Below are 12999 nucleotides of genomic sequence, written 5' to 3'. Positions count from 1 at the left end.
TGTGAATCGTTTGATTCAGTTGAACTGGAGTTTTGAAAAGATCCGTTTCTCCATCACTGAATAAATCCGTCTTTATCATCTGATTCACTAAATACGGACCGAAATGAGACGCACCTCTTCTGTTACTCCTGTGACATAATGATCAATTACCTTTACAATGTTTGTAAAAACTATAAAGCAGACTGACCGCGTTGTATCAATTTAAACACTTTAGATGAATAAAACCACAAACCTTTCTTCAGCTCAAACAGACGCAGGAGCGCGGCGCAGTTCTATGACGCCACAGCACCAAAATAAAAGTCCTGTTCTTCTTCTTGAATTTTTATTGGCGGTTGACAAACAAGGAAATGGTGTATTTCCGCCACCAACTGGTATGGAGTGTGGATCAAGACGACTAACCCCCCCCCCCCCCCCTCCCCTCCCCCTTTTTTTTTTTTTTTTAATTTTTTAAATTCTCTCCCACAAATTAGATTCCTTAAGAAACTGAAAAATAAAAATATAACACTCATTTCTCGAGTCATTTTGCAGAATATATAAACGACATCTTTTCTCGTAAAAACGACATCTTTTCTCGTAAAAACGACATAATTTTCTCGTTAAAACGACATCTTTTCTCATAAAAACAACATATTTTTCTGGTAATAACAACATAATATGTCATAAAAACGATCTGATGTTCCTGTTATAGATGATATGATTATGTTATGTGAGGGAGATAAGCGTTTGTCCGCGCTGCCTTTGCCACAGTCCTGACCTAAAGGAGGATGCACGCTGCTGGAGTTAGAATACACTAGCTATATATAGAAATACACTGTTTTAATAATTTTAATGTAATGGTTTCAATTGTAGCGTGTTTATAAGGATTAATCTCCAATCTGCCCTCAGACCCAGAGGATTTAAGATGATCAGATCAAAACTGTTATTTCTGAATAATCGACTCTGAGCTTGGAATATTATTTGGATGAAAGTTTGATTTTGAAATGAAATAGAAATGACAAACGGTTTGATTGTATTGATAATTTCGTTTTGTTTAAAAAATGGACAAAAATAATGAAAAAAAAAATCAGTTTTAGTATTTTTGTCCGTGGGTAAAAAGAGAGCTTATGCTTTAATAATTATATGTGGACGCAATGAAAAGCCACTTTTCAACACAACCTGTCTTTACTGTCTATCGCATCATGCAGAATAAATACAAATAAAAAAATACAAACAAATCTAGCTTAATTTCGTTAGTCTGTTTCTCAAACAGAACGAAATAATAATAATAGTAATAATAATAATAATAATAATAATAATAAGGTCCGTGTACTTTTTCGTTCATTCATTATTCAATTTCGGAATGAAAGATGAAATTTAAAAAAGGGTGCAGCTTGGTTTTTTGTTTAAAAGAGAAAAAGCAGAAATGGCTGTATTTTGTTTTCCAAATGTATTTTTGTCATCAAATAATAGTAATAGAAAATTGGACGCATTTCCGATCGTTTTTTAATTTGTAATATTTATTTGTACATTTATTGTATTTCATTTGACTGATCATATCTTTACCCGGAAGTAAATTACACCGTCGAGCGGGTATCAATTATTATTGTCTAGTATCACTAAAAATGCTACTAAGATCCATATTACTATCACACGAGCCAATGGCAATTAAATGCACGGATGCATAGTCAGATAATGAATGAAATACAACTGTTCACGAACAGAAGATTGTGACTCATGCTGCATACGCAATGACAATTATGCCTACTGTAAATATAGATATACAACTACGATTCGAGTTGTTTGCATAAAATGCACCGTGAATTTCACACGTTTGCCTAGCTGTGATAGGCTACAATTTATCTCCATTAATACTATTTTCTCAATTCTGCTCATATATTTTCATTTACCTTACATCAATTGCTCGATCGATATTATCATCACATATTTTACATTTGTAACTGTAGGTACCACAAACAATTTAATATAGCTAAGTTTGTGTATTTTTACAGGTAGTAAAATACTGTGTGTGCTGCTTATAAACACCAGAGAGATAATGATTCATGAAAAAGATGGTCTTTCTTTACTCATCTCACTTGCACAAAATAAATGCAGTAATAGAAAGTACAGAAACACACAAAATACACTGAAATACACTGAAATACACTGGGAATTATATGCATTTAAAAATTTTGTTGAAATCATCCCCCCGGATCTTCTGCATCCACTCAGTCTGTACGCATCCCAGCTAACACAATTACGTCGTGACGACGTTACTGGACCGGACCATATTCGTCGCAGCGACGTTCCAAATAACGTTCCAGGGACGTAACTTTGTGATTCCCATATTCGTCGTAGCGACGTTATTTGGTACGTTGCTGGAACGTGGTGAGTACGTCTCCACGACCAAACTGGCACGTCGTGAGCACGTTACTATAAAGGACCACATTGGTCGCGGCGACGTTCCAAATAACGTTCCAGCGACGTAACTTTGTGATTCCCATATTCGTCGTAGCGACCTTATTGCGTTACGTTGCTAGGACGTGGCAAGTACGTCCTAACGACCAAACTAGCACCTTCCCAGTATTTTTAATATTTGCTTCTCACCTTTAGTCCTGTCTGAGGATGTGTTCCTACCACCTTGAAATCAGTATATAATGACAAACTCAAACATTTTCTGCTGTAAAAAACAAACACTAAATCCTTATGTTTTCAAATTGTTGTAGTTTTTGTAAATATATTCACTGCATACATGCAAACCAATACAAAATCATTAAATTCCAACAGAAAATCAGCAAAAACACAGTGCATTCATTTATTAAATCACCATTTATTCAGTTATTTTCTACATATATTAAGCCATTGCATTTTAAACATGACACCTATTATTTAACCATGTAAAGTGTTGCCAAGTCATTAGCACAGATAATTGAACACATCACATAAAGTACATAGTAATCAAAGAATAATACAACCACTGATTAAATATTAAAATATTTAATTAATGATGGGTATAGTATAGTAATAGTTATCAGTAGCCTACTCTTATTAACACAACTCCCCTAGTTTGGTACAAAAATACTGATACAAAGATAGAAACAATTCAGTAGTGAGTTCTGTATTACTTTAAGTTAATTTGTTTTCTGAGTGTCCTGTGTATGAAACACCTGCTACAAATATCTGGTGGTGAAGTGCTGTAATACTGCTTCACTCTCAGAAGCAAAACCTAAACAATTACCAAAGGACCGTAATTCTTCTCAAAAGATAACAGAAATAAAGAAAATAGCAACATTAATAAACAGTAAGAACATGTTAATATAACAATGTAGAGATTACATCTCCCCTGTATTAGGCCCACCCAAAAAACATACAGTAAATGAGCCTGTTGACTTTTTCAGAAAAATCTGATATCTGTCCCCAGCTGTGGAGAAGACTCTTTGCTGAGAATTTAGGTTCTGGACAGTTGTGAGAGAAAAAGAAGAATGTCTTTCTTACCACAGCAGCAGAAGGTACTCTCTTCTGAGGGAAGGATAGGAGGGTGACACTTTACTCTTGATCTACTCTTGGAGAGTTGATGAGGAGTTTTGCTAAAGAATAAGGTTCCTGCTCAGCACTTGGTCTTATTCAGCAAAGAGTACCTCTAATGCATTGCCGCAAACTTGAAACTTTTAATAAAATTGACCATATTATTGTGGTCAGGTTTATTGTTTTTATAATAACACATGGCATATGTATGAGAAAATTATGTCAAAGGTGTTTTTCTTCCTCTTCGCTATCCTGAGGCTGTACTGTCAATATCCTTCTCTGGCAGCTGAAAGGGAGAATCACTTTGTTAATGTTGCTACTGTATGTACTGTACACACAACCAGTCAAAATCTGCAGTCTTTAAGTTTTTTTTAATGTTTTTCGACACACCAAAGCTATATTTATATTTAACTTACAATACAATAATAGTGTGAAATATTTTAATTTAAAATACGTTTTCTGTTGTTTTTCAAATAGACTTTAAAATGCATTTCTTTCCTGTGAGGCAAAGGTAAATTCTTCAGCCTTTACTCCAGTCTTCAGTTTCACATGATCATTCTCATATGATTTGATGCTCAAGAAACATTTTTGATTATTATCAATGTTGAAAACAGTTGTGCTACTTAATATTTCTGTGTAAACTGTGATTTTTTTAGGATAATTTTATGAATACATAGTTAAGGTTTAAAACCTTTTTTTTTTATCTTTTGTAACATTATAAATGTTTTTACTACCACTTCAGATCAGTTTAATGCATCCTTGCTATTAAGGTCTTCATAAAGAAAAAAAAAATTAAGTGACTCCAACCTAGTGTACACAACTAAATTGGGCAACACAGCATATTAGAATGATTTTGAACACTTACAACTGGAGTATTGATGCTGAAAATTCAGCTTTGAATTTAAATGAAAACACACCTTGTAATAAACAATGCACAGATTGCAAAGAACTTACATTCTGATGATTACTTCATTTTCCTCACGGCTGCCTTCCTCAGTCATTCCTAGGCCTTCTCATTTTTCACCTTTCCCTTGAATCCACATAAAATATAAATAAAACTAATTAACCAATTAATTTTATAGACAGTTTGAATAAGTTTGTATAAAACTGCAAATCTTCCTTTTAAAATCTTAAGTTATTCTCCAGCTTCTAAAGGAAAGGCACAATCTGTGGCCATGTTCACAGAGAATTTGATCTTACTATTAGGTGTCCTGGCAAGGAGATTTAGCTTAAAACTTATTCATGAAGAGTCCACAATAACCAAAAAGAGGGATACGTCATTTGCATTGACTTTTTTTCTTTGTTAAATTTCCACACTAAGCATGGGTCGGAGCTCTTAATACAAAGTGCACCAGATAGAAAAAATTAAGTTTAAAATGTACAGTACATACTTTTGTACACTAGGCCATGCCCCAGACAGACGAAGGTCCAGCCCCCAAAGTCTCAAACAAATCCTGTGGGAAACACAGCAAAGTGATGTGGTTGTGTATGATTTAGAAATAGGGGAGTCTTACATTGGTCAAATTCAGGCCAACTCAAATATTTTTTAAACATGTTTAAAAATGATCAGGAGCACAGGAGGTGCTCATGAAGGCAGTGGTTTACAATTGTGGTCCAGGTGACCCACAGCACTGCACATTTTGTATGTCTCTCTTGTTAAACCCACCTTCTTCAGATCATCAGCTCCTTAGGAAAGAGCTTCATGAACAAATCTGTCAGTAAAGAGAGATGTGTAAAATGTATAGTGCTGTGTGTCCCCAGGTCCAGGTTTGAAAACCACTGTTGTAAGTTACCATGACATATGACAATCATACGAGCATCAACAATTTCACAAAATGTCTCCTGACTGAGGAAAAAACAAAATCATTCACAGGCTCTGGAATTAGACTATCAATTGATATCTATCTAGCTATGAGTAATTGAAATGATAAATCCAACCCTGTGGATTACCTGTCTCTCCTCCTGAGCATTTTGTTGTGTGGGTCCAGGAAGGATACTGCTGCACAACTCCTTTAACCATGAGAAAATGCAGTTCCAGCATGTCTTCACATCCAGGACAACAGAAGGGTCAGGGAGGCCTGAAATATAAATATTTAAGCCACTGAAATCAATTTAAATCTATAGTTGTGCCTGAGTGACACTGAAACAATGAGGTTTAGTTTTTTACCGAGGATTTGCTGGGTTCTTTTGAACACAGTCTTCATGATGGATGATCTCTTGATCCTGGATCCTTTCTGCCATACACTTAGAGATGGTTTGGATGTCATGTGGTTGTGTCTAAAATACAAATAGCAGCACCATTAGTCCTGTTGCTTTATATATATTTTTTGGTACTGAACAAGTCAGGAACCAAATCAGTAAGTTACCTGTACTTGATACCCATCCCTAATCATAATCATGGTTGTCGTGTTGCTGCTGCCCAGACTCTCTCTCCACCTGTTATTAAAAAAAGTATGTTAGTTTTGAATAAAACATTGATAAAACAATGAACAATGAATAAAGCATTCAAACTACTACTTAAAAAAATAGGCTCAATACATTTAGTGCAATAATATGAAAAATTATCCAGAGACCAGCTTTGAGGACGTGCCCACGACGTTTCTGGGACCTTAGCCAAAATCCTTAAACTACTACATAGTAACAATGACCATCATTTCTAATAAGCAACTCACTGAATGACTCAACTGGTTCACTGGCAGTAAGGACATAAAATAGTGAACTATTTGTTGGATACATATTTGTTAAAACTAAAGTATCAGATCTGTTTGTCAATGAAAAGTCACTAGCATAAAAATGATGCAAGTTATGTATGTAAAAATGTTGTATGTAAAAACCAATAACATCTAACGAGCAAATTACACCATTTACAGCCCTGTTAATCGGAAAGCAGGACATTATTAATCCCACATACACTGAATGGGATTTCGGCAGCCTCGGTCTAATTAAAAGTTTATATAACATCAGTGGTTTATATACGGCTAGGCTAGCATGAGCATAGTCAGATGCGAACGACAAGCAGTCAACGTTACTATATAGAAGTTAAAATAATTAAAAAAAATGAATACTGTATAGTTTATCGTGGGTAAATTTCAAACTAGACTAAAAATAAGGTATAACATTTTAATTTAGGATTTTAAAAGTTAACTTAACGTTACCACAGACCGCCTCCAGAACTAAGCTAATTAACTTTAACATTAACCAAACAGGGCATTTATTTATTAAATTAATATAGAAAACCTCCAAAAACACAAAACACTACTTATCTTACGTGTTATCTAACGTTATATCAGCAAAAAAAATATGAATAAGAGAAGATTTTAAGCGCTTACCTTTTCCTTCTCGTCCGTCTTCTGGAAGTTGACCGTTAATGACGGGCACGCGCACGGGGCACTTACGCAGCACTCAGAAAGTGACGTGCGCTGGTTTTAACCATGGTTTTAACCTTAACATTTGTCCCGTTCCCCCTTTCAATAAACCATTCACAACCATAAATTATCACCATTTGCTAAGCAAACTATTTGGTTTTTGTTTTGCCATTAATTTGATGACAAACATTTCTATATTTTAAATGACGGGTTATAGTTTATATAATAATTCATTCCATCATGCAAAATGCTTGACGAATTCAGTATATTCCCCATATTATTGGCTATTAAAACGGTTTACACCTTTAAAAATAAGCTTAATACATGTAGTGCAATAATATGAAAAGTTAGTTGGAGACCTGCTGACCACGTCGCTATAACGTTTCCCACGCGACCAACCAGCGACGTCTTTTAAGGACGTGCCTACGACGTTTCTGAGACGTTAGCCAAAATTCAAAAATATGGAACGTTACCACGACGTCCTCACGACGTTGTCATAAAGTAATGTCACGCTGACCAAATGACGACCAACTGGCGACGTCCTCACAACGTACTGTGTTTGCTGGGACCAACTTTACCTCGGTCTTATGTCCTTGGAATGACAGACCATTTATTTTAATTATAAGGCAAAAGTGCATTTTATCAAACATTTACCACGATAAATTTAAGTTACATTTTATCTCATTTCATTAACAAAATTAATTTCTTTAATTTAAGAAATTCATGTTACACGTTCTTGCAGCAGCTGATTCTTTAAGTATACCCCGGAGTCACGACTGCTTTTACTTATATGCAGATTCCACATGCGCAACACACCGAAAAATATAGGTCAGTATTTTAATATGATGTGTAATGATATGCATTTTCATTATATTTTACAAAATATTTGCATTACCTGTATAATGTAACGGTAGACGTAATCTCGTTGAGGGCACACAGACATTGTTGTGGTAATCTTTGCGTAATCTTTTCCTTTTGGCACACAAGCATCATTACTGTCACCTGTAGGACAAACTGTGTATTGCACCCGAAAATGCTCGGTTGTGTTAAAAAAGATTTAGGGGGGCCAGTGGAGTGGCCGTGCTCCTTTGCCTACTGCTTTTTGCCTACTAAATAGGAAGTATGCGGTTTAGAATGCAGCCTCCGTCTTGACTGCGATTATTTCACTCCTCCCCTCACTACAGCCGCCTGTACCTACATTTCAGGCGAGGCTAGGCGCGTCTCAAAAGTGCCTGATATTCCACTTACCGGATATAGGAAGTGCGATAAAGGTTCACCCATTTGGTCTGAGCGAAGTGATACGCAGAAGACTTAAGTGTTGCTAGTTGTTGCTTTGGTGAATTTGTGCGTGAAACATACAGTGAGTATATAAATGTTTACATGCTGTATATATTTACTGAGACGAAAAGAGTAGTTTGTTTGTAATATTATTCATATATTATTATTTATTATATTTCATGCAACGTGTGACGCAGTTTGTTGCCTAAACAAAAAGTGTTTGACGATAGTTTACTCTTTAGAGCATATTGCTCTCAATGTATAAATACAATTGTCTATTAGACAAAATGTAATAACTATTTAACTGTATGTGTCAAATTAATCATACTGATGGATGACTGATAAAACTTGACTAAGGATAGTTCTTGTTTATTGTTATTTCTTTCTGTACAACCACATCTCTATCAACCTGTTGCCTACATGAAGCAAGTGTGGAATTAAGAAACTGTAGATGATAAACAGACTCGTGCATTCTAACTGATGCACCACAGGGATCATCACTTTAAACTGGCAACACCGTTGAATACTATATTACACTTTGGAGAGCGTTTTTAAAAAGCTCAGTTTTCCAGCCCACTTATCTACATAATGATCTCTATTATAGATCAGTGGTCTCACCAATAAGAGTCACTTGGGGGTAATTTCTCCTCATTTTCCATAACAATAATAAGGACCTGAAGTAGTAGAAAATTATATATATTTTTTATGTAAAATATTGTATTTAGTTCTCTGATTGTGGTGTTTCTTTTCTTACAGAGATGTTCCGGAGCTGTTGTTGCAGTATGTCAGACAGTTTTATTAAAAGTGTATTGATTGGTTTTGGTTGTAACATGATTTTACAGACAAGACAAGGCTTGAAAAAGTTTACATAAAAAAGTTATGTAAACTTTGTTTCTGACCCTAAGCTGTATAAAAATCTTTCATAATTGGTGAACACTGAATTTGTGGTAATGTTTTAGCGTAGAAAACCAGTAACATCAATACAAACACGTTTATTTAAAAACAATTATAAGCTGCTTTTTTTTTTTTTTTTTTTTTTTACATTTCTAGAGTTTTGCAATAACAAAGACCTATCCAGATCTCACAATGAGCTAAATGTCAACACCACAGCTCAGAGTGGAAGTCATATTACAGCACCTTCGCTGACTAACAATACAATAACAGGCAATGTCCACATCATACATAATGCACCTGGTAAGAAAAATTGCACCTTTGTGGCATTATATTATATATAATGGCATTATATTATATATAATTTCTAATGTTCTGCAGGTTTCACTGGGCATCACACACACTCTGAAAAAGAACAAACTTCAGGTGACTGAATTTTATAATAATATGTTAAATATCACACTTATTCCACCTCTTAATTTAGTTCTTATTTACTTAGATTTCATACTGTATTCAAATCAGAGTTTAAAGATTTGAACTTTGACCATTTCTACAGAAATCGGCTCAGTGATTATCAAATACAAAAAGCTGATCTACAGTGAATACCAGTATGTGACAGAGTATAACTCTCTGCCTGGTGAACAAGTGCTGCTGTCTGAGCGTTTCACACAACCTCTAATTCTTCAGACACATAGAGATCAACAAGAGAGAGAAGAAGAGATCTGCTCCAGTGGCGAGGACCTCCAGCAGGTCCTCAGCTCCAGGAGCAGTCATGAATCTGTTCACCTAAACTCTCTGTTCAACCCAGATAAGCGTGGGATTAGTTATAGTGCTATTATTTTGCAGGGAAATTGTGGGAACGGGAAATCCTTCACTGTGCAGAAGATTATGCTGGACTGGGCATCTGGTGATCTCTACAAAGGGCGCTATGATATCGTGTTCCACTTAAAGTGTAAAGAAATAAACCGCATTCCTGGCAGAAAAAGTTTGGCAGAGATCTTGAGCTACAGCTGCAGTTTAACATCAGATGAGATCTCACTGATACTACAGCAGTCACCAGAGAAGGTGCTTTTTATCATTGATGGATTTGATGAACTAAAACTCACACAGGACATTTATGACATGTCACCAGACACTGATCCTCTTCAGAGAGCTCCACCTGAGGTCATTTTTTGTGCCCTGCTTAAGGGTCAGATCCTGCCAGAGTCCTTCTTGCTGGTCACCACCAGATCTACAGCTACTGACACACTGGGTAAACTGCTCAAAGGACCTCACCGTTTCTCTGAGATCATGGGATTTTCAGAAAAGGGTGTGGAGGAGTACTTCCAGAAGTTCTTTCAGGATGAGGAACTCTTCAGGAAAGCTTATGAATGTGTAAGAGCAAATGAAACCCTCATCACCGCCTGCTCCATCCCTGTCATCTGCTGGATAGTCTGCACGGTTATGCGAGAGCGGTTCAGTGAGAGTGCGGATGTCACAAGCGGACTGGAAACCACCACCTCTATCTATGTTGACTTTGTGTCCACTCTGCTGGAGCATCACTGCCAGGGTTTGAGTCAGTCTGTCTTGACCCTGCTGAGGAGTCTGGGTCAGCTGGCAGAGAGAGGAATGCTGGAAAAACAAGTTCTGTTCGATGAGGAAAGTGTGAGGAAAATAGTTTTAGACCCTGCTGGCATTCCATTCCTGTGCAAGTTCCTATTTAAAAAAAGGGTCTGTCAGGAGATGATGTTCAGTTTTATGCATCTCAGCTTTCAGGAGTTCTTCACTGCTCTCTACTACATCTCACTTGACAACAAGAGTTTTACAGAAAAGCTCAAAGAGTTATCTTCTTATTCAAATTTTGAAGTTGTATTTCGTTTTCTTTTTGGTCTTTTGAATGAAGATGTTAGACACACAATTAAGAGGAAATATGGTGTGTCTGTTCATCCAATCATAGAGAACAGTCTGAAAGAATGGCTATTTCAACAGCAGCATGTTTTTAGCATGCTTCACTGTCTGTATGAGCTCCATGAAGAAAGCTTTGTGAAAGAAGTTTTAAATGCAAAGAAACGTATTTTCATTTGTTATACACCTCTAAGAAGAACAGACTGTTGGGCTCTGATGTACTGCTCTCAATGCTGCGAGCGCATCAAAGAACTGACTCTCTATTGCTGCCAATTACTGTGTGAAAATCTGTCTATGATTCTGCCAGTACTCCACAAGTTTGAGAGAATAACGTAGGTATTCTGGTCTAAAACAAAGCTTTAGTGGACAGGCGAGGTACATAAAAATGAATGTCTTACCTAATTACCGGGAGCCTGTTTTTTATATTTTCAACCTATATCAGAAAAAAAGCTGTTAATTACATTCATCTGGCTCCAAGATTGTTGTTAAAGGAGAAGTTCACTTCCAGAACAAAAATTTACAGATAATTTACTCACCCCCCTTTGTCATCCGTCAAAGGGTAAGAGTCGATAAGAAATCATTTTTCTTGAGGAAATTTTTTTTAGAAATTATCTCCATATAATTATAAGTAAATGGTGCCCCCAAGTTTGAATTTCCAAAATGCAGTTTAAATGCAGCTTCAAATGGCTCTAAACTATCCCAGTCGAGGAAGAAGGGTCTGTCAGTTAGGGTATGTCTAAAAACCCCCCATCTTGTTTTCTTCACCAACTTTAAAATCATCCTAAATTGCTGCAGAATGACCCAGTGTTTACAATGTGAACATGCAAAGTAGATAAAATGCCCTTTACAAAAAAAAAAAAAAAAGATAAAACAGTGATGTAGGGCAATTTTGACGTTGAAGAAAAAAGAAGACTTTAGTTTTTCGACATACCCTTAGACAAGATGAGCGTTTGAGGTTAAGTATATAATTGTCAATTTGTTTCGAAAATGGACGATGGTTTTGCTAGATAAGGCCCTTCTTCATCGGCTGGGATTGTTTAGAGCCATTTGAAGCTGCATTTAAACTGCTTTTTGGAAGTTCAAACTTGGGGGCACCATTGAAGTCCATTATATGGACATCATTTCTGAAATGTTTTCCTCAAGAAACGTAATTTCTTATTGACTGAAGAAAGAAAGACATGAACATTTTGGATGACAAGGGGGTGAGTAAATTATCTGTAAATTTTTGTTCTGGAACTTCTTTAATATATAAAATCTGTAGACCAGAATGGACAATGCTTGCTAAATATAATTTACTCTAATGTTACTTTAAAACAAAAATCAATTTATAAAAATGTCATTAATATAATTTTCTTAATTGTTTATCTTTGATTTGATTTTAAAGGTTGACACCAGAATCTCAACCAGATTCTGCTCTTATTAATCTGCTTCATATTCTCACAAGAGGACAGACACTGAGGTAATGTCTTTATTATACCAAAGTAAATAACTCACATACACGATGCCCTTTTGCTGTGCTTGATTCTTACTTTCATATTGTCAAGACTGCTTCTTTCTATGCCTTCATTTGCAGTGTTCAGATTGAAATGTTGTATAAGCATTCTGAGTGCCGTTCTATCAGTGGACTTGATATGTCAATCAGTGAAAAACTTTCCAGGTAAAGAAAAAACATTACAACCCTTAAATAATGTTATGCACGAACATATCACATCTTTTTCTCATAATCTACATTTTTAGATAACCTCCCATTAACAATTAAACCGCTCATTTAATCACAATCATTACTTTTTTTTTTACCTGTATACTCAATTAATCATGATAACATATTTTTAATATATTGGTGCTCATTACGAAAATAAATAATAATAATATTAATAATAACAATAATAAAAACTTTAGCTTTAGTTATAGTAGATAAAGGTTTTGACTTATAATTTAACATAATTTCCAGTTTATTTTATATTATAGATATGTTTTATTATAGAAAAGCAAATGATTGCACTAGGGTTTAACATACTTTCCAGCAGTATTTTATTGCTACTTTTTGCTGCACCTTTGACTTTGTTAAACACTGCCAATT

The 12999-nt window shown here is 35.4% G+C and overlaps 1 protein-coding gene and 1 long non-coding RNA gene across 2 annotated transcripts; one reads left to right on the top strand and one right to left on the bottom strand.

The window, feature by feature from the left end:
• Positions 1-3518: 3518 nt before the first annotated feature.
• On the bottom strand, positions 3519-5065 carry LOC141333080 (uncharacterized). Its single transcript, XR_012355377.1, has 3 exons — positions 4893-5065; positions 4456-4531; positions 3519-3787 (listed from the first exon to the last, which is right to left on the bottom strand). It is a non-coding gene; the product is annotated as an uncharacterized lncRNA (long non-coding RNA).
• Positions 5066-7669: 2604 nt separating this feature from the next.
• LOC141333002 (NACHT, LRR and PYD domains-containing protein 1 homolog) lies at positions 7670-11255 on the top strand. The gene is made up of 2 exons (XM_073837953.1): positions 7670-7694; positions 9592-11255. Exons 1-2 carry the CDS (start codon positions 7670-7672, stop codon positions 11253-11255), a joined length of 1689 nt encoding a protein of 562 aa, XP_073694054.1.
• Positions 11256-12999: the final 1744 nt, after the last annotated feature.

The sequence above is a fragment of the Garra rufa genome, chromosome 4 (genome assembly GCF_049309525.1).
Source record: "Garra rufa chromosome 4, GarRuf1.0, whole genome shotgun sequence".
NCBI lineage: Eukaryota > Metazoa > Chordata > Actinopteri > Cypriniformes > Cyprinidae > Garra > Garra rufa.
Note: the sequence above shows the minus strand (reverse complement) of the source record. Positions and strands in the feature narration are given on the sequence as shown.